General features: G+C 48.2%; 1 protein-coding gene across 3 annotated transcripts in view; it reads left to right on the plus strand.

Moving 5' to 3' along the window:
- Positions 1–15824, plus strand: part of LOC119442500 (uncharacterized) — a 121168-nt gene that overhangs the window by 70809 nt on the left and 34535 nt on the right. For all 3 annotated transcript variants that reach the window (XM_037707399.2, XM_037707401.2, XM_037707400.2), the window contains 4 exons: positions 2966–3030; positions 4053–4136; positions 5486–6535; positions 9104–9491. In XM_037707399.2, the coding sequence (XP_037563327.1) occupies positions 2966–3030; positions 4053–4136; positions 5486–6535; positions 9104–9491 (1587 nt within the window). The remainder of the gene's footprint in view (positions 1–2965; positions 3031–4052; positions 4137–5485; positions 6536–9103; positions 9492–15824) is intronic.

Consider the following 15824-nt stretch of genomic DNA (forward strand, 5'->3'; position numbering starts at 1 on the left):
TCTTATTGTGATTAGGGTGAAGCGCAGTTTGATATTATTTTCACTGTGGGTAGATCACCTGTTGCCCACTTATTCATGGTGATATTTCCAAGAGAAACTGCCATTTTCGAGATGACTCGTTGCGTCAGTCTCAGGTGCTTTGGCGAGTTCTTTCTCGTCTGATCCAGAAGTGGCGGCAGCCGGCGGTGTACGTTTCCCGGCTGGTTAGAGTGGAAGACAATGCTCTCTCGTCACACTTGCGTGGACAGGCGTTATGCAAGCATGCAAGCAGACGGAGTGAGCCGCGCAGTCGTGTATATTCCACGCTTTCCCGACCCACCAACCATTGTCATTTCCACGTAGGTTGCGACGCGAGAAAGAGAGACTAAAGAGAGTTGTTCGTTTTCCTTTTATCTCGTTTGTTTTTCCTTCTTTTTTTCTTTTTCGAAGAACACGAGGTTAGGGCGTGCCATGCATTTCGTTCGCGCTGTGGCCATCTGTTCGAGACGAGATACTGCGCTATTATTGTTAGGGAGACGGATGGCGAAATTAATATGCAAGCAGGCTTCCGTGGTTAGACAGAGCACATCCTGTATGCCGTCTTTAAGGGTCGCTTAAAGGTGACATGCTTAGGACGTGTCAGCGCGCGTTAACGAGCTGTCTTGTCAAGTGGCGCCGGTTTACAATAGGGCAAAACACGGTCACCCCAGAAAAGAATGATGAAAAGCACCATTGTGATTGCACATTCCTACTTACGACGAGCAAGCCGTAATCTCGTCGCCATTTTTTTTTTTTTACGAATATACATTGATAAGTGTCCGCAGGCGGACAAATGGTTCAAGTCTGCTCTGGTAACCGCATTCAAGCGCTGTCAATCGGAAAGCAGGATGCTCCAAATAAATAGGGAAACATGTATTTTTATGTTTTGCTTCTTTGATTGCCTAAAGTCACTTTTGCTCTCCGACTATAAGCACTCGCGTTTTCGCGTTGACGCTCAGGAGGATCTCAGCGGCCCTAAGTGGTGTCCCATTTTTTCCATCTACCAACCGCTCCTCGAAAGCCCTGCGTTTTTACGCCACGCGGTCGCTTATGGTCGCCCGTGGGAGAACGATATATGCGTCCAGCCCCCTGTGGTAGCCCACACGCCGCGTCGGTCTGCTGCGGTCAAGTGATCGATGGCCATCCACTGTGCGCCGTCGCGTTTGTCACGCGCCAAGGAGGGCGCCCGCCGCCACGTAGCCGCTCTTGGCAAGCGCGACAATATTTGGGCAAGCCCACATCGTCTAAATGTCTGCCGGTGTGTATGTGTGTGTGTGTGTGTGTGTGTGTGTGTGTGTGTGTGTGTGTGTGTGTGTGTGTGTGTGTGTGTGTGTGTGTGTGTGTGTGTGTGTGTGTGTGTGTGTGTGTGTGTGTGTGTGTGTGTGTGTGTGTGTGAACAGGACGAGAACTTTCATCTTAGTGTTACTTATTTTTCGTTCTTTTTGTAGTATTTCTTTCGCACTTCAAGAGTGACTGGTCGCCCTAACCGCAATCATTTTTCATGCAGTGTACCTCTTTTGAGTGCTATACCGAATATACTAAATTTCTATCGTTTTATTCTCTCTTTTTCAGTTAACTTTTTCTTCATTTCGTTCTTCCTTCTCGAGCGTTCCGCACTTTGGCAATGTCTCATTAGTGTAAACAATGCTGAGCGAATAAAGTGTTTTGCAGCGCGAATCAACGCCTTATGCCACCATCCCGCCTATCTGACGATCACCCGGGCATTGTAAACTCGCGGAAGGCGTTCTCAGGGCAACTGGGTGCGCGGAAGAGGGTGACAACAAGCTCTGCCATGCGCGTCGCTGAACCGTTGTCTCGCCTGGAGACAGCCAGCCCAGCAGCGGTAGCTATGCCACAATGCCGCCCCCCATCACACGGCCGGCGCGCCGCTCGTGACGTCATCTAGTTTGCGCCGTCACCATGGCTACGAAAGTCGGCCGGCTTTTGTCTCCTCTTTTCTCTCTTCTCGTTGCCTTTCTCGTTTGCTCTTCTGTTTTGCCTTTGTCTTGCGCCAACCTTTCGGACATCACTCCTCTTTTCTGTCTGCGCGTGTACTCTTCGCATGCGTACGTTCTCTCGCCTCTGTCTTGCTTCACCGCGTGTGGAGTTCGTTGTAGCGCGCTTTTATTATTTTTATTTTTATTTTCTTGCGGCGCGCTTTGTTTCAGCGTTCTCGGGCGTGCACTGTCAACCGGTGATATATCCCAGGCGAAACTGAATGCACGCAGTGTCGCGTACGCTGTTCGCGCTTCTTTCTTGGCAAGTTCTTGCAAGGCCGCAGCTGCATGCGACAATTTTTGCAACGTCCGGCCTCGGTATACGGTGCCGCCGGTGCGATGGGCGGAGACCGCCTAACGTCGGCCAGGCACTCCGAGTAATGAAGACTAACAGCGAGGGGAGTTGACGTGGAAGGCCCGCTCTGATTGAAAATAACGATCATCTTCCATGAAGAACGGAAGTGATCGATTAGGGTAACGAACGAACGAGATTTACGCGATTATTTACTTCTCCGTCCGCCCCTTTTGCCCGCAGTGCTTGTCTGCGGAAGCAGGCCGTGTAATAACAACGGAAAAGGGAACGCACTTATACAATCGCAGAATATGGTCTACGGTGTATAATTTCTCCCCGTGGATTCAATTGTGCACGGGGGCGTGTGTTTACGTCATCTCACATGTTTGTCAAAATAGATAAATGGGTTTTAATAAACACGTGGTGGCATCTGGCTCCCACAGCTCGCACCTTTGTGTGGAATTGGATGATTGAGCCGAGCAGTTTCAACAAGATCTGTAATCGATATCGAAACTGTCGAAAGTATGCTCATGTCTTCCCCTCTTCGTTCTAGGGCGCCTATGAGTGAACGGTTGTACCATTCGTTGTTTGCACTTTGAAGCAGCGCGTGCGACAAATGTGAATTCAAGTTGTTCAATTGTGTGCTTATGTTTTGCAGGACCTTGCCGCCATGAGGCTGAAGCTGAATGTTCCGCTCCCGGAAGAAAAATGTCTCCTGCGCAGGTGAGTTTCACGGCACGTCACGGAGAGCTCAGTCTCCGCGTTGCGTTAACCTTGAGAAATCGCCTCACAAGCTCACCTTCTGAGTTACAATAAGTTGGCTTAAAATGACTCATTCAATCGTCTCCCTTAGAGCTGTGAGACATTTGACAAATGTGTTGCGCGATAAGTTGAAACTCCGATATATTGGGCCTTCGCTACTACTTTATGGCTAATCTGAAAGGTAATCTTACAATGTATGCCGAACATGCATGGTGAAATTTGCAAGAAGTATTCAACATAAGCTTGGAGGTATTAATGCTGTATGGCAGCACTGTACTCTTACCTATATTGTGACACTTGAACGCCTGTTCATTATCACTTTGTTTTCATTATTATGCTCGTTCCGACATTTGTGTGTATCTACACTGTTTTTTTTTTCTTCGTTCTGTTACAGCTTTTGTCTTACATGTGTTCTTTTTTCTAAGAAGTGTCTTATGTGTATGCACTGCTCCTGCTGCTGAAAGAAAAAATGGCGCTGTACCGTCGTCAAGCTATATGGGACACCTTCTTCCTGCAGCTCCTCTGTGTGTTACTAAATAGAGCGAAAAAAATTATGAGCGGTTTGATTTGATTTCACATAAGCCTTCTGTGAACAGTATCAAATATCATTTATATATATATATATATATAAGAGTTGCTCTCATTCAGCACCGCTCATCTCCCATCCATCAATACCACCAGCCCGAGGCTGATCTCGTGTGGTTCGCTGAGCAGCAATAGACCCGCTTTCCTGCTCCTTTACTTCAACAAAAGGTAACCCCGATAAAACGACATTATCACTACTGCTCACGTAGTTTTTGTGTCTGTCAGAAAGCTAAAATCGAGCTGGTGATAGCGAGATAACGGTTATGGTGAGGACACACACACACGAGATTTTTATTCTGAGGGGAGGAGGAAGAGGATCTTCACTTTTACGATATAATTTTTTTGTCTTATAATTTTTTATGCAAGCTGTATTTCATTCCTTGCCATTATTTTGACAGCCGCCACGTCAGCCCCGGATATGAAGACCGACTGAGGTCCTACAGAGGTCTGTCCGAGCGCAAGTCCCCACCCAAAAACTTCTTGTGAGTACTTACAAGAGAGTTTACTCTGCGTTTGTCAGAACCTATAAACTTATGCGTCAGTGAATCACGAAGAGAATTGTTACACAGTCGAAATTCGGCATACCGAATCTGAATACATCGAATGTAGCCATGTCTCGAATAAATTTACAACAGTTATATGCGCTAACATCGAGCTGTCCACTCCCGTCAATTATGAGTGAAAACGGAAATTTCGTAACCTTATTGCATCGTTTGCGGATTGGCGCAGGATATAAGCGGTGCAATTTATTTGCAGAATACAACGCGTTTATTAGCCAGCAGTGCCCTTGCGTCCGCGCGGACGACATGTTTACCACGACCTTGTAAAGTACCCACGACACGCTCGATACTGCAAAGCTAAGTGTGAGATTATTTATTGTTGTTAGATAGTCAGTCAGGTCCCATTAAAAAGAAAAATGAAAGAAAAAAACGTGTTTTATAGTCAACAGCACTGTTACAAGAAAGAGCGTTTGTCGCTTTGAATGAATAAACAGAAGAAGACAATGAGTTTATATTGAAGCATTCTGCCCGGGCCCACTATTATATATGCCTTAACACAATTGATCATACAAGTGTCATGCGCCCTTAATAAGCTTGTTATAGAATGCAGTGATGCTGTTGGTGTTCTTAGTCACTCTTTAGCGTATTTCAGTGCTTTTAGTGCTTCCATTTTTTGCTTGCTCTGTGACGACAGTGTAGCCGGTGCCATCTGGAGGCGTTAGAAGGTGACTGCTTATTTCGTGCATTTGCCACATAGCCTGAAATTTCGATCAGGCATCGTCCGTATAGGCTTGTTGATAAATTAGGGAAAGTTGTGAATGAACTAGCTCTGTCTTTTCTTTCTCCTTTGTTCTTTTAATCCCTTGACCCATCTACCTTGTTCAAGGTAGCGAACCGGACATCCGTCTGGTTAACCTCCCTGCCATTCCTTGTTTCTCTCTCTCTCGACCAGGGAAAGTTGGAGAGGGGGTGTTTTCTCGTGTAGAGGCGTTTATCGGAGCCACCTTTTGTGGTCCGGATACGTTGAATAAATCAACATAGAATACAATTGGATGAACCAAAGGCAGCTGTTTTATACCCGCCACTTGCAAGCAATATCGTGTTGTTTTGACGCCGACGACTCCAAGCACCATTTGCATGCAGATAAAGATTTCTACAATTTACGGTTTTAGTTTCCTCACGCAACAGTGGAAACTTCTTTGTTGGACGAGCTGTGCTCAGCACGTTTCTCTCAACACTGCTTACGCGTGCACAACGGTGGTTATTTCTCTATGATAACACTGAAACTCTAAAATTATGGTCCCTGAGGTTAATCTGGTATTTCTGTTCAGATTCCGAACCTCAGCATGGCCTCCGGAGCGCGGGGCCGCCTGCGACTTGGGATCGCCGGACGCCGACAGCGTCCGTGCCATGTCCCTCTCGTCGTCTGAGCCGGAGGACAGGGACCTCTCGGACCAGGACAACGACGAGGAAGAGTTCGAGGACACCAGTCCGCTGCTGGCCGCCGCCAAGGCCAACATACTGGCCGGTGACGACTACGGCTCGGGCTCAGAAAACTCTTCGGCCGCGTCGTCCTCTTCGGACGAAGAAGAGTCGTCCGAGGACAGTGGCGTCACCGAGATGAGCGATCAGACGATTCTGAACAAGAGAATCGAACCCAACAACAACTTCATCGACTCGGTGCTTCTGGGAAGTGCGGACTCTCAGTTGACCAGCGGCCTCGACGAAGTGACGACGCGTTTTGTCACGGCCGAACCCGTCACTGCTCTCATGGCCAACGTACTGTCGCTGAACGTGGGCTCCTCGCCGACGACCGGCGACTACAATGACTTCAGTCCCATGAGCGAAGGGAGCAGCACGGCGTCTCTGGCGTCGTCGCTGACGTCATCGTTCATGACCGGAATGGCATCGATGACGTCTTCGACCATGTCCGTGGACTTGGTGAGCAACGCGAACGTCTTCAGGGACGTCGCTTGGAAGCCCGAAGAGGGCTTTGTGATGGACAAGTTGAAGAAGACGGACGCCAACGTGCGTGAACGCGCGGCCGTGGAGGAATTTGCTGACCTGAACATGGTCGATGGTGGAGACCCGTTCTGCTCGGAGGAACTGACACCGGAGGCTGAAGAGTTCTCCAGCCGAAGCAGCAGGAAACCGTATCGCGAGGAAGACATCAGACTTCTGCCGGACCTGCTGCCTCCTCTGAGGATACTGGAAGAGCGTGAAAATGCGTTGAACTCCGCAGCGGTTACCAAGGCCGAGATCGATCAGCAGAACGCGTCTCGGCGCAAGCACCTCCTGGAAGGCAGTGGTGGCGCCGATAAGCTTCCCTCTTACTGCGCAGCGCCAGACGAGGACCCCTTGCTTTCGGATGACGTATCGAGGTAAGTCTTCATGCAGATTTTTAGCACATTTTAAAGTGTTAGAGCACTATACCACGCCAAAAAGAAGCTGCATGAGCTTTTACGAATCATCGCTGTCTGTGATATAGATCAGAGAGCTGGCGCTACGTCGACATCAGCAGTGTATTTTCTCTCCTTTCCTTAATCGCTTCCTCCCCTTACGCCAGTGCAGGGCAGACAACCGAACTGAGTCCTGGTTAACCTCCCTGCCTTTGATTTATCCTTCTCTTCTATTTCTCGCATCACCGCTCCTTCTTAGCAAATACTGCCGAGGAGAAACAGTTACGACACGTACAAATGCCACGTTCTCTTTGTGTGTGTGTGTGGTGTGTGTGTGTGTGTGTGTGTGTGTGTGTGTGTGTGGTGTGTGTGGTGTGTGTGTGTGTGTGTGTGTGTGTGTGTGTGTGTGTGTGGTGTGTGTGTGTGTGTGTGTGTGTGTGTGTGTGTGTGTGTGTGTGTGTGTGTGTGTGTGTGGTGGTGTGTGTGTGTGTGTGGTGTGTGTGTGTGTGTGGTGTGTGTGTGTGTGTGTGTGTGTGTGTGTGTGTGTGTGTGTGTGTGTGTGTGTGTGGTGTGGTGTGTGTGTGTGTGTGTGGTGTGTGTGTGTGTGTGTGTGTGTGTGTGTGTGTGTGTGTGGTGTGTGTGTGTGCGTGTGTGCGTGTGTGTGTGTGTGTGTGTGTGTGTGTGTGTGTGGTGTGTGTGTGTGTGTGTGTGTGTGTGTGTGTGTGTGTGTGTGTGTGTTTTACTTCAAACAATTGTATTTAATGCCTATAAAGTTTACTAGAACAATGTCACTACAGAAGAATTATCCGCACTGGAGGACATCATATGCAACAAAAATCACAGCAATTAATGCACTTATTAAGCTAATCACGTTAACAACTTCTTAGTTGCCAACTTTACGACACATGTTCATATTGGAAAGTTGGAAGGAATCGCTGTACAGTTCTAGCCACTGGTTTCAACATTTACAACTTATCATGCACACTGAAATAACTGGCGTCAACTATTCGTTCAGTTTACCTGATTATGCCCACGGCGCCGCAAAGCGCGGCTCTCCGTCCAACCCATGTGTGATGTAAAAGTGTGGCGTAAAATAAGGCGGGCCACCACACTTCCCTCTTCCCACAAGCCGATTCCAATTGGCTGCTTGCGCAACTCCCGATTGGCGCTTACCCAACTCCCGATTGGACGCAGTCACTTCAGAGCGATTTATCGCAGTGCTATGGCGAAGCTTCTCCGTGGGCGAAACTTTACTCTACCCCTCCCTTACACGTCACAAGGAGGGTTGCACCACGAAACGCGCTTAGCGAGGCCGCGTGCGTAATCGGACAATTTTAACGAATAATTTGACACCAGGTATTTAGGTCTGCATGGCCTTGACCTAAAGCTTACCTAAACTTGACCTAAACCTAAAGCTTGACCTAAAGCATGGCCTTGACCTAAAGCGCACCTAAAGCTTGACAGCTTTAGGTGCGCGCACCTTCTAAAGTGTCATGTGTTGTGCGCAAGCTCTCCTACGCACGTGGTGGGGACGAACAACCGGACTTTTGAAATTTCCCATGGCCGCCTTAGTGTTTACGTGTCCAGTCCTATTGTATTCCTATTGTAATAGCATTCTTTCTCAACTGCAATGGAGAATAAAAACGCAAGCGATTCAAACTTCTCTATTCCTGTCCACTCAGCTAACAATGCTTTCTCCGGAGCCCCAAGACGAATCTGCGCTTCCATTTTTCTCTACTGTAGGCAAATTTTCATTGGGTTTCGTGTGTGAGCGCAAGCGCGAAACTTGGAGCACACACATCACGCTTTCTCAGGTGCCGTATTAACCAAAAAAGTTCTTACGCTAAAAACGTTCGTAAGAGCAGATGCCACACATTCGTAATGACGGACCTTTTACTAACAAGGCAGCCAACCGATGGCAGAAAGCACTTACGAACGAAGAGCTTTGTAAATTTGACCCCAGGTAATTTTCAGACCATCGATGTGTGATGTACCGGCTATAGTATACCTGTGCAGCTCACGTATACAATGATACACTCGCTACAATAAATACCGTGTAAGGAGGAGGAGGAGGAAAGACAGAAGGCAGGGAGGTTAATCAGAATAACGTCCGGTTGGCTACCCTACACCGGCGAATGGGAAAGGGGAACACAAATATGTCAGGGAGAGAGAGGAGAGAAGGAGACTTTTCGTCATGCAGCAACACTGTCGAAGTTAGTGCGTTAATCTCTTCTAAGGGAAAGAGTTCAGATAATGTCGATACTCCTAGTGGCGGATCTGTTTCGAAAGGGCCATGATCCAAGAGTTGCGTCCGTTGTCCGTCACATTTTGCTTTCGCACATCGTAAACCGTACCGGTCTTCGGTAAAGAAAGAAATTCGTGGCCCAGACGCCAAGAAAGACACCGCGATAAAGCTCATCTATTTATATTTTTCTTACGAAACCAAGGGGGTTGGTAACGTCTCCATCCTTTACGACTTCATTTGCGAGAGGCTTGCTCGCAAAACCTTGTTGCCACGGCAAGCGGCGGCAATCACGCGCACGTGCGCAGGTGGGCGCTGCCGGAGAACGTGGCCAAGATTTTCGACAAGGCCGAGCTGACGCGCGAGGCGACCACATCTGCCGCGTCTCTGCTCAACTTCACGCCCGAGAAGGTGCGCCGTTCGCGGCTCTCCCTGCCGCCATCATCGCCGGCCCCGGCGGGAGCATCGGCGAGGCACGGCGACGGCCGCCAGCAGGCCTCGCGGTCCGCGGGCGCGAGCTCGGCCGCCGGCGCCAACGGCAACGCGGAGCGACGTCGGGGCCGCGCGTCGCTGTCGCCCGAGCGGTGCGGCGACTTCGACGTGTACAACATCGAGACGAGCATGCCCACCATCGACTGGGAGGCCATGGAGCGGCACCTGAGCCGCGCCGCCAAGGAGGACGACTGGCTCGCTAGGGTGAGCACGTGACACTCTACTATACAATCTCATTCTTTTAGCGCTTAGAAAAAGATAATCTTACTTTACGGACGATTGATATAACGATATTGTTACGTTGTTGTGACAGTGAAAAACTCATCATCATCATCAGCAGCAGCAGCAGCAGCAGCAGCATATATTTACGTCCACTCCACGACGAAGGCCTCTCTCGGCGACCTCCAATTACCCATATCTTGCGCTAGCTGATTCCAATTTGCGCCTGCAAATTTCCTAGCCTCACCACCCCACCTAGTTTTCTGCCGTCCTCAACTGCGCTTCCCTTCTCTTGGTATCCATTCTGCAACTCTAATGGTCCACCGGTTATACAGCCTACGCTATAATAGTATAAATAATATAATTTTTGGCACTGACTAGTTCTTCACTGGTTATCCAATGAAGAACTAGTCAGTGCCAAAAGTTATATTATTTACACTATTATTTCCTGGCCATGACCCATCTAAATTGCAAAACTTAACTGATTCTGATCTTAACAAAATATCACAATTGTTTTCGGAAAACCTAACTGGCGTCAAATATTTCAAAAGCGAACTACGTGGTATTTTCCAGCCGACAGCGGACACTAAGGAGCTCGATTTCGCTATATCTGGACAACCATCCCATCTAGCGCGTTGACACGCATAAATATTCGGGCATTGTACTAGACTCTGCTCTAAATTACAGTGGTCATATTTCCCAGGTTTGCAAGAGATTAAATAGCGCAACGCTATGCGCTATTGAAAGCCAGAGGCCATTTTCTCACGCGCACACTTAAAATCATATGCTATTCCACATTTCAGTCTCATGATCCATTGCGTAGAAACATGGGTGCTTACATACCAAACATACTCATACCAGTCCTGTCATACTTTGACAGAAAAGATCCCTTCGCCTTCACCACAGATTCTAAACCACATAGAATATCAGGCACACCATTTCGAATGTTGAATAACATGCCATTTTAACAGCGAAGCTGTTTAACCTGGGCGTTTGCCGTCAGCTGTAACGCCGAAATGTGGGCCGATCCTGGTGGCAGTGCAGAAAGGGTCCAAGTGCAATGGCACATACCCCTGTGAATTAGCGGAGCTGTTTTAAGCTCGAGGATGGTCCGTCGAGTGTACGCCACAAAACCTCCGCCTGGCGATGACGTTAGCAACGCTTCGCCCCGGCTGCGCCGACCGCGCCGAGCCTCGCCACAGCTGCGTGAGCCATGATGTCATCGCACGCGCCGCATCACTTCGCCTTAGTTTTGCCGAGCCATGACGTCACCGCGCTCGTGCGGAGTGGTTGCCGCGGAATATATAGCTCCGCGTCGCCGCCACGGCGACACAAAAGCCCCGCCGTCTCCGCGCCGAGCACATCGCTGCGAAGATGGGGCGGCCGAACAAGAGCGTCACTCCCGAAGAAGAGGAAGCGCGGCGCAAAAGCCGCCGCGCCGCTACTCGAGAGCGCGTGAGACGACTTCGGTCCGATCCCGAGTATCGCGCCGCCGAAGAGGCGGCGAAACGTCGGCGATTCGCGAAAGATCCGGAGTGACGAGCCCGCGAAACCGAGCAATAGCGTTTGAGCGTCCAGATACTTTAATGGCCGAGTGTTCGTTGCTCCTTGGGCTGTCGATGATTCCGAGGTGTTCTTGCGCAGAACGTGGCCGAGTCTCGAGGCATAACCTCGCAAAAACTTGACCGAACCGAGATAAAGCTAGGTGGGGTCGCCAGCTTCGCTGTTTGCCCAGTCTACGCACCACTAGAGTAAACTTGCCCCCAATTTTTTCCACGCACAGGACCTTCAGATTACTCGCATAAAAAAAAAATTCTAGATAATCTTCCCTTTTCTTCATCCGACCAGCTCAAGCTGAATCAGCTTGAGCTGGTCGTCGAGGGCCGAGCTGGTCGTCGATGGCCGAGCTGGACAGCAGCGCCTCCCATTGCTCCCTCGTGGTGTTCGTGTCGTGGTGTTCTATGTTGTGTAGCGTGCACTACCACGTAATGTGGTATAGCACGGGCATTCGTCCCGGTAGGCTGTGGGGTGCATGCGACGTAATACGTGTAGGTTCGTGTATAAGTGCCTGTCTGGAGCCTACGCCAGGCAGCGGCATCCTCCGTCTTTAGTTTTCGATGGAGTTGGGGATATGGCAAGCGACTCCCTTTGTGGTAGTTCAGGATTGCTGAATTGTTGGGGTCAACTGGGTCAGGGTCATCTGCAGTCGGCATGATGAGTGCTCGGTTGTGTACAAATTGTCGAGGCTCTGTCGGCATACATGTTACCCGTGATGACAGCGTGGCCTGCTCATCTAACATGCGCTTAAATTAGCCGTACATTCACAATTTATTCTGTAAAAGAAGCATTCGGCGTTCGGGGACCAAGAAATGGAACAGCTTACCAGTAGACATAAAACAGATTAGATGTTTACCCTCGCCGTTAAAAAGTTATTTCGTAGTGGTACATAAATATCTCCATTGTAGCTTGTAATTGTTTAGTGTGTCGGTGTGCATTAGCTTTTTTATTATTATTATTTATTTGATCTTCTCATCATGTGTATGCATTTTAGTATGTGTGACACATGGCAACACTTCCTTCTGTTGTGTGTGTAGTTGTACTGGTGTGTGTTTTGTAGCTTGCAGATATACAGGCATGGGCCAGTGCCTGTCGGCTAAGGGCCCAGATGGTAATTACTGTATTTTACGTATAGGAATAAACTTTAAATATTTTGATCGAGACAGTAGGCGAGTCTTATACGCCGAATGACAAATCGATAACAGTGACAATCGGGTGAAAGACGGTCACCGTCAGAAAGCAAAACAATGTACGCGTGATAATATAAATACACTAGTACCATTAACTACACTAACAGTTCAATGCACTGTACTATACCATTTATACCCGGTCAGGAGGAAAATACGCATCAGGTGCACTGTATAGTTTCACAAGAACTACGAAACAGTAGTTCACAGGCTTAACTTTTGCGCATAGACAATGATTTGGACAAACGTAGTGCAACAGCATGTACAAATGATGTGTCTCAGATATACACGCGTGTACAATGGTTATGCGACGAAGAGGTGGGTATAGGTACGTACAGTAGGCCTCAAACGTTTACAGGACACATGTTCCACGACGACAAATGTGAGCTGCAGTCTAAATGTCCAGGCATCCAGGCATGGCGATTCTAATTACAAGCGAAGCTTCCTTTGCACACACACACACACACATATATATATATATATATATATATATATATATATATATATATATAGCTTGCGAATATGACATACGGGGGCTGTTAGTTCTTACCGGTTGAGCTTCCGTGTTGAAGGGTGGTTCTCTGAGCGCATGCTGGACTTCGTCACGGACAACGCTGGACAAAGAGCTGAGCGTCGGCTGTGAAGGTACCGACAGTTTCTGGAGTTCTTCGCGGATGATGGAACGGATGAGCTCTCGGAAGAAATCGACGTGGCCCCCGAGAGCTCCGAAGAAGTCCGTAGGTGAGGCAGCGTTCACTTGGCGTTCGTATGATGTTGCCCGCTGCCGAAGAGTCTGTTCCATGGTGACGGCCTCGGAAAGAAATCCTGACACAGTCTTGGGAGGACTGCGTATGAGACCACCGAACAGCTGCTCTTTCACTCCGCGCATCAGGTACCGCACCTTCTTTTCTTCTGACATGCTGGGGTCGGCTCGTCGAAAGAGACGCGTCATGTCCTCGACATACATTGCGACACCTTCGTTCGGCATTTGAATACGGGACTGGAGATCACGCTCAGCTCGTTCTCGGCGATCAGGGCTCGCATAGGTCTCAAAAAGACGGCGTTTGAATTCTTCCCATGAAGTTAGGGTATCTGCACGGTTCTCATACCAAACACGTGCGCCATCGTTAAGGCTGAAATATCCGTTTTCAGTTTGTCTACATCGTCCCACTTGTTGAACGCGGCAACACGTTCATAGTGCACCAGCCAATCTTCAACATCCTCATGCATGGCACCGTGGAAGGGATTCGGTGTTCGCGGATTGAGTAGCGTACAATGAATCGGCGTAGTACCTTTCATACCGGTTGGGGTGGTCGGAGCTGCCATTGTCTCTGGGAGGAGTCCAAACTCAGGGGCTTGTCCACGGATCCTTCTGCTGGCGCGGTGTACAGGCGTAACCACCGGTACGGGACTGGAGCTCCTGCTGCTCGGAGGGGTTTGGTGCATAGATTAGATTACCCAGCACCTCCACCAGTTTGTCACGCGCTAAGGCAAGCGCAAGCAACAGTACCAGCAGCCAGACACGAAGAATGCCAGACACGAAGGAGACGGTTCTCCAGCTGGCGCGGGATCTTCGACTTCGTCGTCTTCTCCGTTCTTGCTGGGCACCCAATGATGATTGTTGGCTGGCTCAAAACACCAGGTGGCAATATATATATATATATATATATATATATATATATATATATATATATATACGCTAGCGCAAGACAGGGGTAATGGAGATCGTAGGGAGAGGCCTTCGTCCTGCAGTGGACATAATTATAGGCTGATGATATATATATATATGAAGGTCCCTACCGCATCGTCGAGCGTGCATCACCCGTCAACTATGTGATTGAGCCCGTTGAACCATATTCGGACATGCGCCGTCGCGGACGCGACATTGTCAACATCGAGCGCCTCAAGCCGTATTATGATCCCCTAATAGTGACGAACTGTTAGGTCGCCGGACGGCTCCCTTTTTCGTCCCCGGGGTAATTGTAGTGAAGAAGAGGGACTATGCAGTGGGGCATCCTTACCAGCGCTGTCTATAGTGGGTCAGTCTCTCCAGCGCATCGCTCGGACTACGCCGCTCGTGCTCGCGGTTCCCTGAACTGATCCAACGGTCGGCCCTAACGCTTTTAGAATAAACGCATTTAGAATATATATACACGCAAAGTTCCTCGAGCGGCCAGGCGCGCCGCACTTATGCGTGTATTCGCGGGCTTCTTTCATGCTCGGAAAAACACTCTTATGTAGCACGTATTGAGCAAGAAAAACCTGTATCGGGAGTTTTTCATGCTGCTCTACAATTTTCTCATTGACACTTTTCATGTCATTGTAATAATTTAGATGTTGATTAATTAAGTAAGACTAATTATCTAATTACGCAGAATGCAGAAGTTATCTGAGTATCTCCAAGTGACGGCAAACAACATTACATTGGTTCTGTCGAGCTACGTAGCATTTGCATATTTTTAACGTTTCGCCCAAGTTAAGTGGAATACCCTGTATGTGCGCCGAATGGAAGTACCAGTAAACGGGCTTATACCAGATGTTTCTCTTCATGCAGAACACATTTTTTTTAAATGACACTGTCATATTAGGCCATTGCCGTTCTTGCTAATAGGTTACGTGGCTAGGCGGACATTAGCAGCAAGAAAATTTTCAGCAACAATTTCGCTCATTAATAATTATGCAAATAACTATTTAATTACTAACTTTAGGACAAATGTTGTAATCACGAAATTGAAGCCAAAAAGTGTTGAAGTCATGTTTGAGTTCGAGTTTGAATTCATATAACCACATGGTAGATGAGAAATCTGCATTTGTGGCTGGGTACGACGGGGAACGACGGGGAACGCTGGGTACGACGGGGAACAAGTTGCATAAAAGCAGCTTGACGGGCCCCATCACCCCCTAAAAAAAAGGAACAAAATGGCTGCTTAGTAGAAATCTTCCAACCAGCACCATATTCGAGATATGTGACCTGAAATTTTATAGAAAATACATGAGCGTTCCAATTAGCAGTTTCCTAAAAGCGTGCGCCTCTAACAGTTCGCAACGACATAAGTGGAACGCCGAGGCATTCTTTAGCAGATAATGCGGATGGATATTTCAAAAGTGGTGCTAGTTATAGGATTTCTGCTTGACTTGACTTCACTTCAGTTTCCCGACTACATGTGCTCTGAAATTAGTAATTAAATGTTAATTAGCATATTTTTTAAATTTGTGGAATTACCGCTGAAAAAGGTGTTGCTGCTATAATGTCCGCCTAGCCACGTAGCCTATCTGAAAAAAAAAAACAACAACGGCACAATCCTAAATATGTCAGTTTTGTTTATTCCGCTATAAAAATAGACACCTGGTATAATCCATCTACTCTTACCGACAAAGTTGCTACAAAGCGCGCCTCTGTGCCGTGCAATAAAAGGACAATGTTTACATCAAACCTCAACATATAGTGTCGGTTTGTCGATTCACAGGCATCTCTGAGGCATATCGGCCATTTATTAGAACATCGTTTTATAGTCAACAAGTTCTCTGGTTTACTATAGATTTCCTTCTAAAATAGACACCCACTCATTGGCCA

The sequence above is a fragment of the Dermacentor silvarum genome, chromosome 2 (assembly GCF_013339745.2).
Source record: "Dermacentor silvarum isolate Dsil-2018 chromosome 2, BIME_Dsil_1.4, whole genome shotgun sequence".
NCBI classification, from domain to species: Eukaryota; Metazoa; Arthropoda; class Arachnida; order Ixodida; family Ixodidae; genus Dermacentor; species Dermacentor silvarum.